The following is a 22,058-nucleotide window of genomic DNA, read 5'->3' on the forward strand; positions in this document are numbered from 1 at the left end:
ACCCAGCTGGTAGGATCCGGCGCAACGTTCCACTTAAAAGATGGAGAGATGGTTATCTATATAGGCACGCTAACTATGACAGACAAATTGGAGGAAAAAATCCAGAAAATCACATTGTAGGATTTTTAATGAATTTATTTGCAAATTATGGTGGAAAATAAGTATTTGGTCACCTACAAACAAGCAAGATTTCTGGCTCTCACAGACCTGTAACTTCTTCTTTGAGGCTCCTCTGTCCTCCCCTCGTTACCTGTAGTAATGGCACCTGTTTGAACTTGTTATCAGTATAAAATACACCTGTCCACAACCTCAAACAGTCACACTCCAAACTCCACTATGGCCAAGACCAAAGAGCTGTCAAAGGACACCAGAAACAAAATTGTAGACCTGCACCAGGCTGGGAAGACTGAATCTGCAATAGGTAAGCAGCTTGGTTTGAAGAAATCAACTGTGGGAGCAATTATTAGGAAATGGAAGACATACAACACCACTGATAATCTCCCTCGATCTGGGGCTCCACGCAAGATCTCACCCCGTGGGGTCAAAATGATCACAAGAACGGTTAGCAAAAATCCCAGAACCACACGGGGGACCTAGTGAATGACCTGCAGAGAGCTGGGACCAAAGCAACAAAGCCTACCATCAGTAACACACTACGCCGCCAGGGACTCAAATCCTGCTGTGTCCCCCCTGCTTAAGCCAGTACATGTCCAGGCCCGTCTGAAGTTTGCTAGAGTGCATTTGGATGATCCAGAAGAGGATTGGGGAGAATGTCATATGGCCAGATGAAACCAAAATATAACTTTTTGGTAAAAACTCAACTCGTCGTGTTTGGAGGACAAAGAATGCTGAGTTGCATCCAAAGAACACCATACCTACTGTGAAGCATGGGGGGTGGAAACATCATGCTTTGGGGCTGTTTTTCTGCAAAGGGACCAGGACGACTGATCCGTGTAAAGGAAAGAATGAATGGGGCCATGTATCGTGAGATTTTGAGTGAAAACCTCCTTCCATCAGCAAGGGCATTGAAGATGAAACGTGGCTGGGTCTTTCAGCATGACAATGATCCCAAACACACCGCCCGGGCAACGAAGGAGTGGCTTCATAAGAAGCATTTCAAGGTCCTGGAGTGGCCTAGCCAGTCTCCAGATCTCAACCCCATAGAAAATCTTTGGAGGGAGTGACCAAATACTTATTTTCCACCATAATTTGCAAATAAATTCATAAAAATCCTACAATGTGATTTTCTGGAATTTCTTTTCTCATTTTGTCTGTCATAGTTGACGTGTACCTATGATGAAAATTACAGGCCTCTCTCATCTTTTTAAGTGGGAGAACTTGCACAATTGGTGGCTGACTAAATACTTTTTTTCCCCACTGTATAACTTTGGTTGTTTATATAGGTGTTTTTTGCATTACTATCTTTCTTTAAATACAGATGGATTGCAAGGCCTTTACAGTTAAAGGGAAACACATACAGTATCTTATATCGTTGTTCTGTATCTTAGAGAGGTACAGGATACAAATTATTCATCAGTGTGTGAGCGGTGAAGACAGGGTTGAACAGCGTTCACCTTTGACCCCATTTCCTCTTCACAGAGAGCATAAATAAACATGGCGTTCCACTGAGCTCTGGAATGTGACACACACACAGAAAAGGAGGTCATGATTCACCAAATCATGCCAAAAAGGCCAGAGATGTAGTGGAGGATAAAGGATGTTTACACACCTTCTTATTTGGTGAATAAATAGCATTTATGGACATATTACACTAAATATTACGGTAGCATTGTTTGCTAGACTTTTGGGGGCCCTAGGTGGGATTTGGATGGTGGGCACCCCCACCTCGCAGGCAAAAAAAAATTGTGACCTCCCTCTAGACGGCGGAGAGAAAAATGTACGTTTTAAAGTACATTTCCATCAATTCTACACATTTTGCCATGGGGCGTAGATTTTTTTTGTTGCAGTTTTAAAGCAAGTTTTCTGCAATCCTACACAGTTTGCCATGGGGCGGAGAGAACATTTTGCAATTTTATAGCTAATTTCCAGCAATTCTACCCATTTTGCCTTGGGAGGGTGGAGAGACATATTTGCCGTATTAAAGCAACTTTCCTGCCATTCGACACATTTTGCCATGACCTATGCCATGTTAATGATATCTGAGTGGGAGTGACTTACAAAATCAATGGGGGTCCCCTGGAGGTCAGGGCCCCTGAGCACGTGCCCTGCGTGCCTGGTCGGTGTTCGGTCATGATTACTACAAGTTTAGATAGCTGGCTAGACTAACTTACCAATCAAAAAATAGTTAGCTGACATACAGTAGCTAATTGGGTGACTGTCAGTGACTGACATAATAAAGAGAAAAAGATAATAAAGAGAAAAACTGCTGATGCACAACCAAATTTCGAAATTGCACCTTCTATTCTAACTATCAACAGTAAGTTGAGACCCCGACTGAGTTAAAAGATATATATATATATATATATATATATATATATATATATATATATATATATATATATATATATATATAATAAATACAAAAGTTTTTTGTTTTTGGGGTCGGGAGTGTTGGCTTCCATGTTTCCAGGGCTTTCCCCCAGTCTCAGTCTCAGGGAGCTGGGAGGGTTAGGGGATTACAGAGGGGTTTAAGACATGGAGTCTGGGTTCTTCTTCATCTCTCTCTTTCCCTCTCTCTCTCTCGCTCTCTGTCTCTGCTCTGTCTCTCTCTCTCTTTCTGTCTCCACAGCTGTTCCCTAGACAACGCCCAGCCAGCTGTGTGACTGTCTCATCAGTTCCCCTAAAACACAACAGGGCAGCATTAGTCCCCGTCCCCCCCCCCCTACCTTGTCAGTTACTAACTCTGGCCAAACCCATAGATTAATCATGAGGAAATATCCTTGGATTAAAGTCAATACATCATTGAGGTAGACAAACATCACATTATTGGAGACACCTTTGTAGGGGCTTATATCACTAATGCCAATCTGTCTCCAACACGTCTTGGCAGTTTGAGTTCAGTGTGTGTTCACAGTAATGACGTGTGTGTTTCTGTGTGTGTTGCAGTAATGACGTGACAAGGTCAGACCTGAAGAAGCTTCCAGCTTTGCCAACTCAGGCCCTGAAGGAACACCCATCTCTGGCCTACTGGTGAGTCCCAGCCTGTCTTATTGGTCCAATAGACCAGGGCCACCAAACTCTACTGCCTGGTTGCTCGACCTGGCTGCCTGTTTGATATGATTAAGTTATATTTTGTGTATGTTTTCTGTTCCAGTGAGGACCGGGTGATAGAACACTACAAGAAGCTCAATGGACAGTCCAGAGGGCAGGCCATAGTCAAGTAAGACTGGAGAGGGGAAGGGTGTGTGTCTGTGTGTCTCATATTCTCTTTCTGCATGCTCTCTCTCTTGAGCTGTGTGTGTGTGTTCAGACATCTCTCTCACATGCTGAGTGTATCCATGTGTGTGTGTGTGTGTGTGTGTTTATAGTGCTCTCTCTCTCGCTTCAGTGTGTGCTGTGAAGTTGAACACTGTGAGCTCTCTGACTGACTAATGTCTCTCTCTGTGTGTCTCTGTCTCTTTGTCTCTAACAGTTATATGAGCATCGTTGAGTCCCTGCCTACATATGGAGTACATTACTACACTGTTAAGGTACAACTTTATCACTTACTCACATACTCTCTCTCTTGGGGTTGGGGGCTGAGTGGGTGGGTGAGTTTCTTGGGGGGCTATGAAATACGCACACAACCTCTGATGTGTGTATCTTCTCTCTGTGTGTGTCAGGATAAGCAGGGAATTCCGTGGTGGCTGGGACTGAGTTATAAAGGAATCTTCCAGTATGACTACCAAGACAAGGTCAAACCCAGGAAGGTAAGACACAGAATTTAATTATGTCTCTCTCTTTCTCTCTCCCTCCATTGTGTGTCTGACGTTTTATAAAGATGGAACATCCTGTCATTCCAACGGTCACCTGGTAGTCTATTAAAGCCTTTCAACTTTGACCCTAGTAATGTCCAACGTCTCCTCGCTGGATCAACGGACACACACACACACACACACACACACACACGCCGTCTGTGAACTCTGACCCCTCAGCACTGACAAAGGCTTCCTGTCTGTCTCAGCTTTCCTGTTTGCCCGTCCTGTTCCAATGTGTGTGTGTGTGTGTGTGTGTGTGTGTGTGTGTGTGTGTGTGTGTGTGTGTGTGTGTGTGTGTGTGTGTGTGTGTGTGTGTGTGTGTGTGTGTGTGTGTGTGTGTGTGTTTGCGTGTATGTGTGTGCGTGCATTCCAGTCTAAATGTCTCACCACTGTGCCCCATTCCCCCCAGCTTCCTGCTCTATCCCATACTAGTCTCATCTCCTGATGTTTCCTAGATGTTACATCACCATGGAGAAAAGATGGGAATGCTGGCCTAGTCTCCTATTTTAGATCACAGGAATGAGTTGGTGGTTGGCGTTAGCTTCCAACCACATATTGGTTCTGTAAAAATTCCCAGAACATTCGTTAGGTCGCCACATGTGTTCTCATAACACAAAAACTGTCCGGTCATGCTGATGATTATAGATTCATAATCATCATAATCATTGTATAAAACATTCGCCTGATGTTGCAAGAACATTCCTAGAGCACATTTAATCTTTAAAGGTTCCCAGAATGTTTCATTAGGTTGTGGGAACAGTCTGGTGGGAACATTGTGGGGACATCATAAAGGATATGTTGGCAACACAGAGAAACTGTCCAGTTGTGCGGATGATTCTACAATGTTTCTTTTAGGGTGCGAAAAACATTCACCTGATGTTACAAGAACGTTCCCATAACACTTTTCTTTTGTTCTATAAGGGTTCCCACAATGTTTATTTATGTTGTGAAACATTGTGGGGATATGACAAGAGATAGGTTCCCAAAACACTAAAACTGTCCAGTTGTGCTGACATTCGGATAATGTTGTATCAGGATGCACAAAACATTAATTTGATGTTGCAAGAATGTTTACAGAACAGCCTTTCCGAGTTCTTTATAGGTTCCCAGACCATATAATTAGGTTGTGGGAACAGTGTGGGTATATTTCAAAAGAGAGAGGTTCCTAAAACACAAAATATGCTCATTAGTGATGACATTCATGCAATGTTTAAGTTATGTTGCACAGGACATTCCTATAATGCTGGAAGAATGTTGACAGAACACCTGATCTAAGTCAATGAAAGGTTCCCAGAACATTTAGTTAAGCTATGGAAGTTGTCTGGGATGTTGCAAGAATATTCTTGTGACATTCACATAGGTTACATAGAACATTCCCACAATGTTCTACAATTTCCAAATAAGTCCGCAAAACACCAGTCTCAACGTCAACAGTGAAGAGGCGACTCCGGGATGCTGACCTTCTAGACAGAGTTGCAAAGAAAAAGCCATATCTCAGACTGGCCAATAAAAAATTTAGATTAAGATGGGCAGTCTGAGATATGGCTTTTTCTTTGCAACTCTGCTTAGAAGGTCAACATCCTGGAGTCGCCTCTTCACTGTTGACATTGAGACTGGTGTTTTGCGGGTACTATTTAATGAAGCTGCCAGTTGAGGACCTGTGAGGCGCCTGTTTCTCAAACTAGACACTCTAATGTATTTTTCCTCTTGCTCAGTTGTGCACCGGGGCCTCCCATTCCTCTTTTTATTCTGGTTAGAGCCAGTTTGCGCTGTTCTGTGAAGGGAGTGGTACACAGCGTTGTACGAGATCTTCAGTTTCTTGGCAATTTCTCGCATAGAATAGCCTTCATTTATCGAGTTTCAGAATAAAGTTATTTGTTTCTGGCCATTTTGAGCCTGCAATCGAACCCACAATTGCTGATGCTCCAGATACTCAACTAGTCTCAAGAAGGCCAGTTGTATTGCTTCTTTAATCAGCACAACAGTTTTCAGCTGTGCTAACATAATTGCAAAAGTGTTTTGTAATGTTCAATTAGCCTTTTAAAATGATCAACCTGGATTAGCAAACACAACGTGCCATTGGAACACAGGACTGGTGATTGCTGATAATGGGCCTCTGTACGCCTATGTAGATATTCCATAAAAAATCAGCCGTTTCCAGCTACAATAGCCATTTACAACATTAACAATGTCTACACTGTCACGATCGTTCATCGACGGGACGGACCAAGGCGCAGCGTGATATGCGTACATGTTTATTTTAATGAATAAACAACCGACAAAACAATAAACAAATGAAACGTGAAGTCCAAGGTAGAACACAAAACATACCTACACGGAACAAGATCCCACAACCCACTAGTGCCAATAGGCTACCTAAGTATGGTCCCCAATCAGAGACAACGAGCGACAGCTGCCTCTGATTGGGAACCACACCGGCCAACATAGATCTAGACGATCTAGATCTAAACCTAGAAAATACAACATAGAACATACACACAGAAAATACACACCCTGACTCAACAAATACGAGTCCCCAGAGTCAGGGCATGACATACACTGTATTTCTGATCAATTTGATGTTATTTTAATGGACAATTTCTAAGTGACCCCAAACTTTTGAACGGTAGTGTATATAATTTTCCATAAATAGACACATAAAATCAACTTTATGTAGGCTACTGAGCTTGTCTGATGCTTTAAGCACACTATTTGATTAAATAATTAAGACACACAAATGACTTAAGAGGGAGCCAGAGATCAAGATAGCCTAACCAGAAGGAGAAAAAAAACTGTTCCTGACCCGCCTCCTCCCACTGCTGCTGGCCATCGTAGATTATACCGTTACGCTCCTGAAGTTGCCGGTAATAGACTATACCAGGGGTCGACAACCTTTTCAATTTGGGTGCCAATTTATCTTACCATTTCTAGCGATCTGCATGCCAGTTATGATTTTCCTATGCACATTTTCGTGGAACATTTTCATGTATCTCAAAATCATTGTCATGTGGTTAATCAAAATTATATCTAAATCAAAATCAAAATGATACAAATCTAAAAGTAACTTCTATTACCATTGCCAACTATGTAAAAATAGCCTACATAAAGCCAACAAATTAAAACATTGCAGCTTGCAGGTAGAAATGATCCTGATAAAAATAAATATCCTATGAATCACATTGTCTACAAATGGCCTGTCTTCAACGAACTTGAAACATTGTATCAACTATCAACTGGGTCAGGCCCGAAGCTAGCGCTAGCAACCTTGCAACATTGTATAAAATATTCTGGGCCCTCAGAGTTTCCACGCTAGTGTGCTCAGGACAGACACAGCTGTAGGATATTTGTGCAAGGGATAAGAAGTAATCAGGTATTTTATGAAGTTTCCACTGGATCAGAGCCTTGCATTTTTCCCTTTCATGCCGATTGATTATCAAAAGGGAGGGAGCTGTAAATATTTTTCAAATACATTGAGGAACTATTGTCATTCTCAATGGATTCTAAAAACAGACTTTGTTTACATGCTGTTTGAGGTGAAGAAAAAATTACTTTGAGGCTCCATAGCTCATTAGTGGTGGAGTTAAGACAATCAGAAACACCATCAGACATCCCCAAATGGGAACATTTATAGGCCGACATTTGTGTGCAGGTCAGGTAGCCTAGGTCTACTTCTATATGCGTAATCAGGTGCGTGTCCTTACTCAACATTAACTGGAACGCTCCAAATAAAAGACAATGAAAAAATTGACTAAACTCGTAAATGGAATTAAATAAACCCAAACTTGTTTCTCACAAGTGTAGCATAGGTTGTGAGCTCTGCAAACAATGTGTCCACTCCAACAATGAGAACGGTAAATGACTGTAATAATAATATATTGAATGCATTAACAGAAATTACCATAACCAAACAAGCATTGTAGATTAGAAATTATGGGAATTAACGGTAAATGTACTACTGGTGATATGTAAAGGGAATTGATAGACACTAACAAGGGCAAACAATTCACACAATGATAAATGAGCACGAAATGTCGGGAGAGAGCGCATTTTGGAGAAAGTGTAGCTTGTGCATTTTAGCCACACTCCCCTACTTCTTGGACCGTGCCATCCCAGTGGCATCCGCAATTGATTAGTCCACTGAGACAGGCGCGAATCAGACAGGTGTCTTGTGTGCCATAAAAAATATATATATTTGCGACTGCTTGACTAAAAACAATGACCAGACGACTAAATGGGGTCAGCCCTAGTGCGGAAACACTTGCGCTTAAAAGGGTCTGTGAGGTGAAGAAATGGAGATGCATTTAACAGTGTAAAAAATATGTGTAATTAAGATCTCCTGCATTAACTTTGACAGTTGCATTCATAGGACATTTGAACAGCATTTAATTATACTTTATATGTTGACAATATGCACGTGGGGTTTGAACCTGCAACATTCGGTTCCCAAGCCAGATCTTTTTTCTTCTGCACCACTGGGGAAGCGCTCTCACATCTAATTTTTTCAGTATATAACCATGGCAGTATAGTCAATAAGGAATACCATGCTTCCGTTTTAGCATTCTTAGACATAACTAACCCAGGGAAATACTGGTAACTGGCTTTTTCACCATCACTTCCCCATCCTCTTTATATGCTGTGTACTTCTGGGCCCATATTTAGAAGGTATGCAAGACTCTTGAGTGCTGATCTAGGATCACTTTTGGTTTTCAGATCAAGGGGGGACCATATAAAGCGTCTCAAAGTAGGAATGAAATCAGGTGTGTTTTTTTATGTTGAACAGTCCATTTTTACACAGTGCTGAATTTTTACGGTTAGTCTAAATTATGCATTTTTGACTGGATTTATAAATCTGGATGAAATAAAGACATCCCCTCTTTTAGTAGATTATATTTGAGCCTCAATTTCACTGTTTTTCAAAAGAAACATGGTTAAACAACATGTGGGATTGAACCTGCACTCTTCAGCTTGGCAGACAGATCATCGTTTTGGTTTATTTCATTCCATTTAGGAGTTTGTTTGTAGCGCTCCTGTCAATGTTGAGTAAGGACACACACCTAATTACACATTGAAGTAGGCCTAGGCTACCTGGCCTGCGCGCAAATGTAGGCCTATAAATGTGCACATTTGGGGATCTGATAGTATTTCTGATTGTCTTAACTCAACACCACTGTGGAACTTCTCAGAGTAATTTTTTCTTCACCTCAAACAGCAAGGAAACGAAGTCTGTTTTTACATCCATTGAGAATGCCAATAGTTCCTCAACGTAGCCTATTTGAAAAATCTTTACAGCTCTCTTTTGATAACCACTCAGTGTGAAAGGGGGGGAAATAATTTAATGCTCTGATCTGGTGGAAATGTCATAAAATAGGCCTACCTGATTACTTCTAATCCCTTTCGCAAATAGCCTACAGCTATGTGTCCAGAGTTTACTGGAGCAGGAAACTCTGAGGGCCCAGAATATTTTATACAATGTTGCAAGTTTGCTAGAGTAAGCTTCAAGCCAGACCTAAGTTAATAGTTGATATAATGTTTCCAGTTCCTTGCAGACAGGCCATGTATAGACAATGTGATTTATAGGATATTTATTTTTATCAGGATATTTTCAACCTGCAGGTTGCAATGTTTTTATTTGTTGGCTTTATGTAGGCAATTTTTTACATAGTTGGCAATGGCAATAGAAGTTACTTTTAGAATTTTGATTAACCACATGATAATGATTTAGAGATTATAAATTAAATGAAACTATTCCACGAAAATGTGCATATAAAAATCATAACTGGCACGCAGATCGGTAGAAATGGTAAGATAAGTTGGCACTCCAAATGGAAAAGGTTGCTGACCCCTGGTGTAGCCTATTAGGAGCGTAACAGCAGGAGCGTAACAGCACAATCTGTGAAGGCCAGCAGCAGTGGGAGGAAAGTTTTTTTTCTTCTGGTTAGGCTATCTTGATCTCTGGCTCCCTCGAGTCATTTGTTTTTCTTAATTATTTAATCACAGTGTGCTTAAAGCATCAGACAAGCTATATAGGGAAAAATACACGTTACATATATTTTTTTGACCAATCGATTAGTCGAAAGGACAGACGTCTCTAGGTCGACCAAGATTTTTTAGTCGGGCACAGCTAGTTCCCATCCTCTTTATATGCTGTGTACTTGTAACACAGTATTTTATGATTTTCTTTCTTCATCACCTGTGTTGAAAGTTGGATAGAGCTTCCTTAAAATAACTTGCATTCTTGTGTATTCATATGCTTCTTAAATACAGGCTCAGAACCTTCAAACTGAACAAGAAAACAATTTGACCTTTCCTCAATTTCATTGAAAACACATACAAATTCATGCAATGCCCATTCTGAAAAATGATGATACATAATAAATATACAAAAACAAATTCAGGTTCAATGCAATAATCTTTTATTGATTTAAAGGTGCAATGCATTTTTTTCTCAATATCAAAGCATTTCTGGGTAACAATGTAGTACCTTACTGGGATTGTCTTAAATTAAATGGTTAAAAAAAAAATGCAATAGCAAAGAGCAAAATCATGAAATACAGTGTTACAAGTGCACATCATATGAAGGATGGAAACATTTTAATTACTCAGAAATTGTGTTCTGTCCTGATTGACCATATTAGACTGAAAAAACCCTGCAAGGCCACAGCTATCCCCTGGTGGCACAGAGGGTTAATGATCTGGTTGCAGATCTGAAGATTGCAGATTCAATCCCACATACTCTTTAACCATGTTTCTTTTGGAGAAAAGAAACGGTCAAATTGAGGCTCAAATATACTAAAAGAGAGGGTGTTTTTATTTCGTCCAGATTTATAAATCCAGTCAGAAATGTTATTGAAGAGCTCCTGAGTGGTGCAGCGTTCAAAAGCACTGCATCACAGCCGGCCGTGACCAGGAGCCCCATAGGACGGCGCACAATTTGCCATCCGGGGTAGGGGAGGGTTTGGCCAGGGGGCTGTCCTTGGCTCATCATGCTCTAGCAGCTCCTTGTGGCAGGGCCGGGCACCTGCAAGCTGAAAACAGTCATCAGTCGAATGGTGTTTCCTCTGACACATTGGTGCGGCTGACTTCTGGGATAAGCGAGCAGTGTGATAAGAAGTAGTGCGGTAAGAAGTAGTGTTATTGAAATTTTCTGAGGACCTCTAAGACTAGGTAAAATGTATATTACATGAACATCAATTAAATATTATGTTGAACCTAAAACAAATATGCTATGAACGTCATAAAAACTGACTGGAAATTGTGGAACATTGTGCAACATTGTGGGAATGTTCTGTGCAACATTTACATTTACGTCATTTAGCAGACGCTCTTATCCAGAGCGACATCCCAGACAACTCCCATAACTTAATGAAATGTTCTGGGAACCTTTAAAGAACTTAGACCAGTTGTTCTGTCAACATTCTTACAACATTAAGGGAATGTCCTGTGCAACTTAACTTAAACATTGCATGAATGTCATCACAACTAAACATATTTTGTGTTTTGGGAATCTCCTGTCATATCCCCACAATGTTCCCACAACCTAAATAAATGTTTTAGAAACTTTGAAAGAACATGAAAAACATCAGGTTAATGTTTTTTGCATCCTAAAATAAACATTGTATAATCATCCACACAACTTGACAGTTTCTTGTGTTTTGGGAACATATATTTTGTGATGTCCCCACAATGTTCCCACCAGACTGTTCCCACAACCTAATAAAACATTCTGGGAACCTTTAAAGAACAGTTAAAATGTGTTCTGGGAACGTTCTGGCAACATCAGGCAAATGTTTATACAAACATTGTATAATCACCAGCACGACTGGACAGTTTTTGTGTTATGAGAACTTTCACAGAACCAATTTTGGTTTGCTGGGAAAACATTACTGGTACATTGTGTTATTACATTACCTGGAAACCTAATGAGACATTTTTGGGGAATGTTCTGTGGTGGTTGTTACAGATGTTGTTGCACAACATTTGAGTGAATGTTAGGAGAACATTCTAAGGATATTTCATTTACAACATAAACATAAAAAACAACTTTTACAAATGTTTTTGGGATGTTATCATCCTAATGTTAGACTAAATCTAGAACTTAATGGAAATCTTAGCTAATGTTCTGTGAATGTTCTCGGTTTGCTGGGAAGGGCCCTCTTGGATCTTTCATTATTGGCAGGATGTTTTCTCCTCATATCTCACCTTTTGTAGATATACACTACCAGTCAAAAGTTTGGACACACCTACTCATTCAACGGTTTTTCTTTATTTTTACTATTTTTTACATTGTAGAATAATAGTGAAGACATCAAAACTATGAAATAACACATATGGAATCATGTAGTAACCAAAAAAGTGTTAAACAAATCAACATATATTTTATATTTGAGATTCTTCAAAGTAGCCACCCTTTGCCTTGATGACAGCTTTGTACACTCTTGACATTCTCTCAACCAGCTTCATGAGGTAGTCACCTGGAATCCATTTCAATTAACAGGTGTGCCTTCTTAAAAGTTAATTTGTGGAATTTCTTTCCTTAATGCGTTTGAGCCAATCAGTTGTGTTGTGACAAGGTAGATAGCCCTATTTGGTAAAAGCCCAAGTCTATATTATGGCAAGAACAGCTCAGATAAGCAAAGAGAAACGACAGTCCATCATTACTTTGAGACATGAAGGTCAGACAATACGGAAAACTTCAAGAACTTTGAAAGTTTCTTCAAGTGCAGTCACAAAAAACATCAAGCGCTATGATGAAACTGGCTCTCATGAGGACCGCCACAGGAATGGAAGACCCAGAGTTACCTCTGCTGCAGAGGATAAGTTGATTAGACTTACCAGCCTCAGAAATTGCAGCCCAAATAAATGCTTCACAGAGTTCAAGTCACAGACACATCTCAACATCAACTGTTCAGAGGGGACTGTGTGAATCAGGCCTTCATGATCGAATTGCTGCAAAGAAACCACTACTAAAGGACACCAATAAGAAGAAGAGACCTGCTTGGTCCAACAAACACAAGCAATGGACATTAGACCGGTGGAAATTTGTCCTTTAGTATGTTGAATCCAAATTGGAGATTTTTGGTTACAACCGCCGTGTCTTTGTGAGACGCGGTGTGGGTGAACGGATTATCTCTGCATGTGTAATTCCCACGGTAAAGCATGAAGGAGGAGGTGTTATGGTGTGAGGGTGCTTTGCTGGGGACACTGTCTGTGATTTATTTAGAATTCAATGCACACTTACCAGCATGGCTACCACAGCATTCTGCAGCGATACGCCATCCCATCTGGTTTGGGCTTAGTGGGACTATTATTTGATTTCAACAGGAGAATGACCCAACACACCTCCAGGCTGTGTAAGGGCTATTTGACCAAGAAGGAGAGTGATGGAGTGCTGCATCAGATGACCTGGCCTCCACAATCCCCCGACCTCAACCCAATTGAGATGGTTTGGGATGAGTCGGACCACAGAGTGAAGGAAAAATCAGCCAACAAGTGCTCAGCATATGTGGGAACTCCTTCAAGACTGTTGGGAAAGCATTCCAGGTGAAGCTGGTTGAGAGAATGCCAAGAGTGGCTACTTTGAAGAATCTAAAATCAAAAATATATTTTGATTTGTTTAACACTTTTTTGGTTACTACATGGTTCCATATTTCATAGTTTTGATGTCTTCACTATTATTCTATAATGTAGAAAATAGTAAAAATAAAGAAAAACCCTTGAATGAGTAGGTGTGTCCAAACTTTTGACTGGTACTGTATAAACACACACACACACACACACACACAATAAAAGGCAGTGGGCCGTGCCCGGTTGAAAGTGGTCTGTACTACAATAGAGTGATTGTGTTCAGAGGGGAGGTAGAATGAAGGGAGGTTCAGGACTTCATGTTCTGGCTTCTCATCACCACACTAATGTTATCTACACATGGAGCGCTCTGAAAACATAGAGAGAGGGATGGCACTTTAAAGATGGCTATTAATGTCTTTAATAACTCTGGTGTAAATTTCAATGAAGGTTGAGACCCAGTGAAAAGCTGTGTATAGAGGCTGTGCATTACTGGTTAGCAGACAAAGCCACTATCATTATGTCAAACTAGGTTGTCAGTGTTTAGATTAGGCTGTTTTTGTTTTCAGTTTCACATCAGGAATAAGTTGTGTGTGTGTTTTACTAGGGGACATCCTGTAGTGACTAGACCACCACTCTGAGGCTTTCTGACTGTTTATTTGGGGTTGTTTAAATACTTTACCCCTTTCCCCACTTCCCGTACCACGCACACACACACACACACACACACACACACACACACACACACACATCGGTAGGGAGTTACAGCTCAACCACAGCCAGTAAAAATGCCTTGTTAGTGAGTTCTGAGTCACTTATTCAGAGATTAGGGTTTGTGAGTGACTGAGGCAGCTGCTGATGGTTTAGTAACTGTGTGAAGCTCCAGTAGTGAGAGGAGTGTCCTTTTGACTGAGGAACTGAATTGGATTGAGATTTTCTTGACAGATATTGAGCCTTAATCTCTGCCAGCTAGTGTGTTGCCGGATCAGACAGGTATATGAAGGTATGAAACAGTGATGAGTAATGAGTGAGGAGTGCGCTTTGGTTTGTAAACACCCCTCCTAACCTCACACCCTCCAACATACACATTCAAAAAACTAAGACCAAAACAAAACAACAGGAAGCAGTAGGCCGGTCTCCGTAGTGACTAGAGAACAGTCTGGAAACATTTAACGCCCCCCAAACTAACCGCCCTCCACCTTTCTGAGGGAGGGACTTAGAAACAGGGAGAGAAACAGGGAAGGGGGTGAACCCCTCTAGACCCCTCCTAGTGTCTACAGGTACAGCTCCCCTCTGCCCTGTACTAGAATAGACCTGGGCTTCACTCCAACATTACTGAGCAGTTATACACCATTCTATTCTTTATACAATACCATGGGTATCCACTTCAAGCTTTCTCACACACGAACACACACACTGGCCTAACAGTGGACACACTCTTTGCCATTCTCAGTGCTGTGTAGAAAGAGAGTGTCACCATGTCTGTAGCTGATATTGTTCAGATTAGTCTCAGTTTCTCTAAAGCTGTTACTAAATACACACTACTTATATAACTCCTGTCAGTTGTTAGTTTGGACAGAGCTGCTTGAATATTGAAACTGGTTTAATTCCTCATTATATTGTGCTGTACATGTACATTTTGAAGTAGGCTACCCTTCCTGTAAAATGTGACTGTGGTTTGCAGTAATGTTCTATAGCTCATTGACTGTGATTACTAAAGCCTGATCTGAGGGAAGATGAAAGCGATGGTTTGAGCCATTGGATGGCCAACCCTAGTCTTCGAAACACACATGGTGTGCAGGCTTTTGTCCCTGCCCAGCAACAAGCCTGATCACACTAGTTGTACTGGGATGTATTGCGGTCTCATACATATGACGCTAGTGCCACAGTGTTGAGCTGACAAGATGGGGCCCACCGTACAACCTAGTTTTGAGGAAGCGTGTGTGTGTCAAACACTCTCGTGATGGAAAGCTGTTACACACACTCTCCCTATCTGTAATCAAACATACACCCACACTCTCCCTATCTGTCTCCTATTTTTAGCACCATGCTACATTAAGTCTTCATACTCCATTGAGTGTACAGTACGCCGAGCGTGATCATAACTGCACTGATTCTCACACATGCATGCACACTCTCACACACACATACACACACTTAGTCCAAATGCTGTGTTTATATGCTCCATCTTATCCCCCTCTTCTCCCCTCCTCTTATCCCCCTCTTCTCCTCTCCTCTTATCCCCCTCTTCTCCTCTCCTCTTATCCCCCTCTTCTCCCCTCCTCTTATCCCCCTCTTCTCCTCTCCTCTTATCCCCCTCTTCTCCCCTCCTCTTATCCCCCTCTTCTCCTCTCCTCTTATCCCCCTCTTCTCCCCTCCTCTTATCCCCCCTCTTCTCCTCTCCTCTTATCCCCCTCTTCTCCTCTCCTCTTCTCCCCCTCTTCTCCTCTCCTCTTATCCCCCTCTTCTCCTCTCCTCTTATCCCCCTCTTCTCCTCTCCTCTTATTCCTCTCTCTACATTGTTTTTCCAGGCTGTTAAAATTCCTGGGCTGTGCCCCCTCATCTTCTCTTCCCTCTCTCCTCTCTTCCTCCCTCCTCTCCACTCTCTCCTGTCCTCCCTCATCCTGCCAGTTAACTTTGTTTTCTAATGTTAGTACAGAGTTCATGTGTTTTTACCGTTTCTTAAACAATCTCTCTGCCTTCAAATTTCTACCACCACCATTGTTGGTGTGTGTGTGTGTGTGTGTGTCTATATTTGTGTTGGTGTGTGTGTGTGTGTCTATATTTGTGTTGGTGGTGTGTGTGTGTGTGTGTGTGTGTGTCCCAGCTGCTAGTCGTGTCTCCAGTGTAACAGTAACTGCTGCGACTGCTCTCTTTCTCTGTAACGAGAAACAGACTCAGACCTCGTGAGCCTGTGTGTGTGTGTGTGTGTGTGTGTGTGTTATGTTGTGTGTGTTGTGTTGTGTTGTGTGTGTGTGTTGTGTGTGTGTCTGAAGTGGGGGGCTGGCTGACTTAACAAAGCAAAAGTTCTCCATTTGATTGGGCCACAGTGAGCCCCCATCCTCTCCCCTCACTCCCTCCTTCCCCCACACCCTCCCTCCCAGCAACAGAGCCCAGAGCAGGAAGCGTACTCCCCAAGGGAGAGAGGAGGGGTCAGGGGGAGGGGGGAGGGTCTTCGCCTGGCTACAGGAGAGGAGGAAACTTTACTTCACACGCACATTCACTCTCCCACACACATGCACTCGCTCACTTGCCTACAGATGGTGAACACCCGTCCACTCAGAACTTTCTGTTCCCCTGCGCCTTTGAGGATTTTACACACACACATACACACAAACACACACACACATTGAAGAGACATTCTCGCCCAGTGGGGCTTGGCTTTATTTAAAAAGGAGCTGATGGTTCGTAAAGAGAACGGAAAAGAAGGGAAGAGAAAGAAGGCGAGCGGAGGAGAGAAAGCCTCCTCCCTCTCTCTCTCGGGGGTGAGGTCATTCAGCCGGGGGAAGAGTTCTGGACGAGACCGCTGGGTCTGGATCTGATCAGAGACCCTTACCTCAGGTCCTCCCTCTTTCCTCTCCTCCCTCTCTCCTCTCCTCTTCTTTCTGTTTTTTGGGGTGTTGCAAAACCAATCTTAACTCTCAGTAAGTACAGGGAAACCATATCAAGCGGGAATGTGTGTTTCTGCGTTCTCAAGCTTGAAGTGTATGTGTGTCACAGGAGGCTGCTGAGGGGAGAACGGCTCATAATAATTGCCGGAACGGACTAAATGGAATGGCACCAAACACATGGAAACCATGTGTTTGATGTATTTTATAACATTCCACTGATTCCGCTCCAGCCATTACCACGAGCCCGTTCTCCCCAATTAAGGAGCCACCAACCTCCTGTGATGTGTGTTTCTTAGTTCTGAGGTTTGTGTGTGTATGTCTGTGTGTATCTCAGTTTGAAGTGTGTGTGAGCATTTCTCAGTTCTAAAAGTGTGTGTGTGTGTGTGTGTGTGTGTGTGTGTGTGTGTGTGTGTGTGTGTGTGTGTGTGTCCTCAGGTGTTCCAATGGCGTCAGCTGGAGAACCTCTACTTCAGAGAGAAGAAGTTCTCAGTGGAAGTTCACGACCCCAGGAGGTAAATCTATATCACAACTCTCTGTGTGTGTGTGTGTGTGTGTGTGCTTGCATTCGTGCGTGCGCGTGCATGTGTTTCAGCACTGTAAACAGTTTTGGATCACAGAAGTAGTAAAGTGTAGTAGAGAATGCCCTTTTCTATCTGCCCCGATAATATATATGACACATAGCTAATGTTAGTTAGTTGTGTTGATGACACTCCATTTCTGCTGGCGTTGTGAAAATAGTGTGTAGAATATATGAGGGAGGCTTGGATAGATGAGATGTATAATGTCTTTATTGTCCCCCATTGTTAATGCTGATAGCTGCTTTGTGTAAAGGTTAACAGACTTAACAAACACAGAGCAGAGATGGTCATGGGTTGGAGAGGTGTTGTTGTTGTTAGTGGTGACGATATATTCAAGAGTAGTAGAGACACCAAGAGATACACAGTGGTGCATGTGATTGAACAAAGTAGCTTGTGCACACACACAGACAGACAGGGAGAGAGGCATATCCGCTTCAGTTTATATTGGTGTTAGAGTGAGATTCAGGGGATCTTAAATGGAGCCTGCACAGATAGAACTGCTGATAGTCACACACACACACACTGAACTCTGCTGTCTAGAGGAGGAAGTCATCTCTCTTTTGTTTATTTAACATCTATACAGATGGATAGAGAAAGAAGAGAGAAAAGGAGAGAGAGAGAGGGGCAGAGAAGAGAGAGAGCTGTTTTATAGGAGGCAGTAGTTAGTGTGAGCAGGTCTGTAGATACAGATGTCTTTCTGTCTAAACAGTGTAGAGTAAATCATGTCATGAGAGGCAACGTGTGGTATGATAAACATCACACTAGACATACTTTCTCTTTCTAGAATAAGTGTGTTCAAGGATGCCTTGCATCTGGTCATGCTATAGGTCATTGGGGTGCGTGTGTACCTGTGTGCGTGTTCTTTCATTTACTGTGTGTGTTGTGTGTGTATTCAGTGTGTATAAGGAGGCCTTGTGTCCGTCTCTACTGTAGGGCGTCGGTGACCAGAAGGACGTTTGGCCACAGTGGTATAGCTGTCCACACCTGGTACGCTTGCCCTGCTCTCATTAAGTCTATTTGGGCCATGGCCATCAGCCAACACCAGTTCTACCTGGACCGCAAGCAGAGCAAGGTAACACATAGAATGACTGTGAGGTTTTAGAATGGCCGTGAGGTTCTAGAATGAGTATGGGGTTCTAGAATGTGTGTGGCGTTCTAGAGTGTGGTATAGCATAACCATATCAGTAGAAACAAGCAGAAATAGGGTATTAGGTAAATATCTAATATATCCATCTGTGTGTGTATGTTTGTCCAGTCTAAGATCCATGCGGCTCGTAGTCTCAGTGAGATAGCCATCGACCTGACAGAGACTGGAACTCTGAAGACATCTAAACTGGCCAACATGGGCAGCAAGGGCAAGATAATCAGTGGCAGCTCCGGCAGTCTGCTCTCCTCAGGTAAGTCTCTCTGCGTGTGGCTGTGTTTGCATGTGTGTCTGTGGCCAGCAGTACCCTTGCCCTACTCTCACTCTGCCCAATAATGTGGAGGCGCCTACCTCTAAATTTAGTGTGGTAGAGGACATGGGGATAGAGGGAAGAGAGGGATGTAAGGGGAGAAGAGAGGGATGTAAGGGAGGGTGGGCAACTTTGTCCTGGTCTTTGGAACAATGCCACTCTATGCAGAGGGAGGTAATGTGGTTAGAGAGAGATCTGTGAGAGGAGTAGTTGGTAACTCACCCCTCCACCCCCCTATCTAGGCCAGGGCAGGGGTCTGTGGGAACAGAGTTAGAGAGGGCAGGGCTGTGAATCAACCTTTAAACTTCAGGACAGAAACCCATTATGCTGTTAGCTTAATGTTTTCCAAAGGCTGTTTCCACCAACATGGTGGAAGTGTGAATGACACACGAAAGCTCAAATAATGTTTGTACTAAAAACTCAACTAGTTTTGATTGAGGGAGCAAAGGTCGATACACACATGTGTGCATGTGTGTGCAGGGTCAGCTATTTCCAGACACCGCTGACACCTTATGAAATCAATGACTGTGTTTAGAAGGAGTAGTCTCCACAACACACTTCATCTTTGTCCTCTCTAACGTCCTGTTTGATATCTATCTTTATCTCTCGGTCCCATTTCTCTTTGTATTTGCCTCTCTCTTTCTCCCTCACGTTGTGTCTCGCTGTCTCTCAGCTATCTCCATATACCCCCTTCTCTCTCTCGCTCTCTACATTCAGTGTTTTTAACCCTGCTCTAACACACACCCACTGACGGAGACTATCTCAAATACACACACTCACTCACATATTCCTACATGGAACACACACACACAGAGCAGTGTGTGTGTTAATCTAATGACACACTGCCTCGCAACAGAATGATGTCACTGATATGAGTAGTGATGTTATCTTAATGTGTCTCCGTCACATTCTCTCTACAGTTTTCGGCAGTGTAGATATTCTGTATTAATCTATCTAGAGTGCAGTCTGACAGTACTGCTTCACATCTTAGCCCCTAAACCTAGACCAGGGGTGGCTAACATTCCTCCTGGAGAGCTACTGGGTTTGGTTTGGTTTATTCAGATCCCCATTAGCTTTTGCAGAAGCAAAGTAACAAAACACTGATACACTGATAGACAAGGACAGTAACACAGGTTGTTGCTCCAGCCCTGCTCTAACATACTGTAGTTCATAGAATGTTTGGTATGGCTGTTTATCATTATTATAAAATGCAGTATTTACACCAGGATGCTGTCCACAATGGAGTGTTTGATCAAGGGGTAAACTGTGGTTGGTTGAACTGCAGGATGGTTGTTGTCAGTGTGTAGTTGAGCAGCGACGGCGAGGGTGTGTGTGTGTGCGTGTGTGTGTTTGATTGAGAGGGAGAGGGAGAGGCTGTCACGATGTTGGGCCTTCAGGGTCGGAGACTGTGCGTCATAGACTGTGTCCGCGGCTGCCCCATCCCCTTCAGACACACACAACCTCCCCACCACACAGTCTTAGACCTTATCGAAGCATTCAACTCGGCAGGTGCCTTCACCCCTCCTCCGTCCTTCACCATTTCCTTGTTTCACTTTCTCTCTGGAGGCCTGGGTCAGACAATAGCATTGTTTGGGCTCCAGTGTTGTAAGTGCTGTATTTGGGGGGGTGTATTTGAGTGCTACACAGTAAGGTTATAGTAAGCTTGTTTCTTACAGTATTCTACACTCTGGTCCATGTTCAGTGATAAGTTCTAATTGTATCTGTTATCTGTGTGTGTGTTCTGACTGTATATCTGTGTGTGTGTTCTGACTGTATCTCTGTGTGTGTGTGTGTGTGTGTGTGTGTGTGTGTGTGTGTGTGTGTGTGTGTGTGTGTGTGTGTGTGTGTGTGTGTGTGTAGGTTCCCAGGAGTCGGACAGTTCTCAGACAGCTAAGAAAGACATGCTGGCAGCCCTGAGGGCCAGACAGGAGGCCCTGGAGGAGACTCTCAAACAAAGACTAGAGGAACTCAAGAACATCTGTATCAGAGAGGCGGTAAGACACATGCACGCATGCACAAACACACATACTTACACACATCAATGAGTAATGATCAATTTAATGTTTTTCTCTCTCCTTCTCTCTTTCTCTCTCTCTCCCTCTCTTTCTCTGTCTCTCGCTCTCTCTTTCTCTCTCTCTCCGTCTCTCCTCTCTCTAGGAGTTGACAGGGAAGCTGCCTAAGGAGTATCCATTGGATCCAGGGGAGGAGCCTCCGACGGTCAGAAGGAAGATTGGTACCGCCTTCAAACTGGACGAACACAAGATCCATCCCAAAGGAGAGGTCAGAAAATACACTCAAATCCTAACTACCCTTTTAAGATCCTGCCTAAAGGAGAGGTCAGAGAAATCTCTCAAACCGTAACTGTCCACATCTGATCCAACTGTTTCCAGTGGTTCCATTCAGTTCTAGTAAATGGGAGGAGTTCTATTTGGCTCCCAGTGTAGATAAACTTCCTCATGAACATGGAGTTATTTAAAACTGCAATATGTAACTTTTTGGGCGACCCAACCAAATTCACATAGAAATGTGAGTTATAGATCTGTCATTCTCATTGAAAGCAAGTCTAAAAAGCGGTAGATCTGTTCTATGTGTGCTATTTCTATGCTTTCCGTTTTGTTGTCCAAACATATCCACAAGGTAGATGGATGATTTTAAATATGTTATTGGACCATAAACATTTGTGGCTCATTAACCTTTATTGACCAAATAATTATGATCCACACTTCTTTGACAATATACATAATAAATGATCAACACTGCATGCAATACAATACTCTATTATTATGGTGGGAGATTATAATACTGTTTTAAATAGCTCAATGGACCGTAAAGGAAATCACACTACAAACTATCACCCTTATGCTCTTAAGGAAATCATGAATGTCATGGATACATTAGAACTAGTAGATATACGGAGGCTTAAATATCCTGACCTAG

The 22,058-nt window shown here is 42.5% G+C and overlaps 1 protein-coding gene across 13 annotated transcripts in view; it reads left to right on the top strand.

The window, feature by feature from the left end:
- LOC121576587 (FERM domain-containing protein 4A-like) overlaps positions 1 to 22,058 on the top strand; it is a 242,235-nt gene that overhangs the window by 205,915 nt on the left and 14,262 nt on the right. For 10 of the 13 annotated variants that reach the window (XM_045223446.1, XM_045223448.1, XM_045223444.1 and 7 more), the window contains exons 8-16: positions 3,067 to 3,150; positions 3,275 to 3,340; positions 3,593 to 3,650; positions 3,783 to 3,869; positions 17,525 to 17,601; positions 18,598 to 18,739; positions 18,923 to 19,064; positions 20,982 to 21,115; positions 21,279 to 21,401. In XM_045223446.1, the coding sequence (XP_045079381.1) occupies positions 3,067 to 3,150; positions 3,275 to 3,340; positions 3,593 to 3,650; positions 3,783 to 3,869; positions 17,525 to 17,601; positions 18,598 to 18,739; positions 18,923 to 19,064; positions 20,982 to 21,115; positions 21,279 to 21,401 (913 nt within the window). The remainder of the gene's footprint in view (positions 1 to 3,066; positions 3,151 to 3,274; positions 3,341 to 3,592; positions 3,651 to 3,782; positions 3,870 to 17,524; positions 17,602 to 18,597; positions 18,740 to 18,922; positions 19,065 to 20,981; positions 21,116 to 21,278; positions 21,402 to 22,058) is intronic. The other 3 variants (XM_045223440.1, XM_045223449.1, XM_041889834.2) reach the window with 1 other exon arrangement.

This window comes from Coregonus clupeaformis, chromosome 11, assembly GCF_020615455.1.
Source record: "Coregonus clupeaformis isolate EN_2021a chromosome 11, ASM2061545v1, whole genome shotgun sequence".
NCBI lineage: Eukaryota > Metazoa > Chordata > Actinopteri > Salmoniformes > Salmonidae > Coregonus > Coregonus clupeaformis.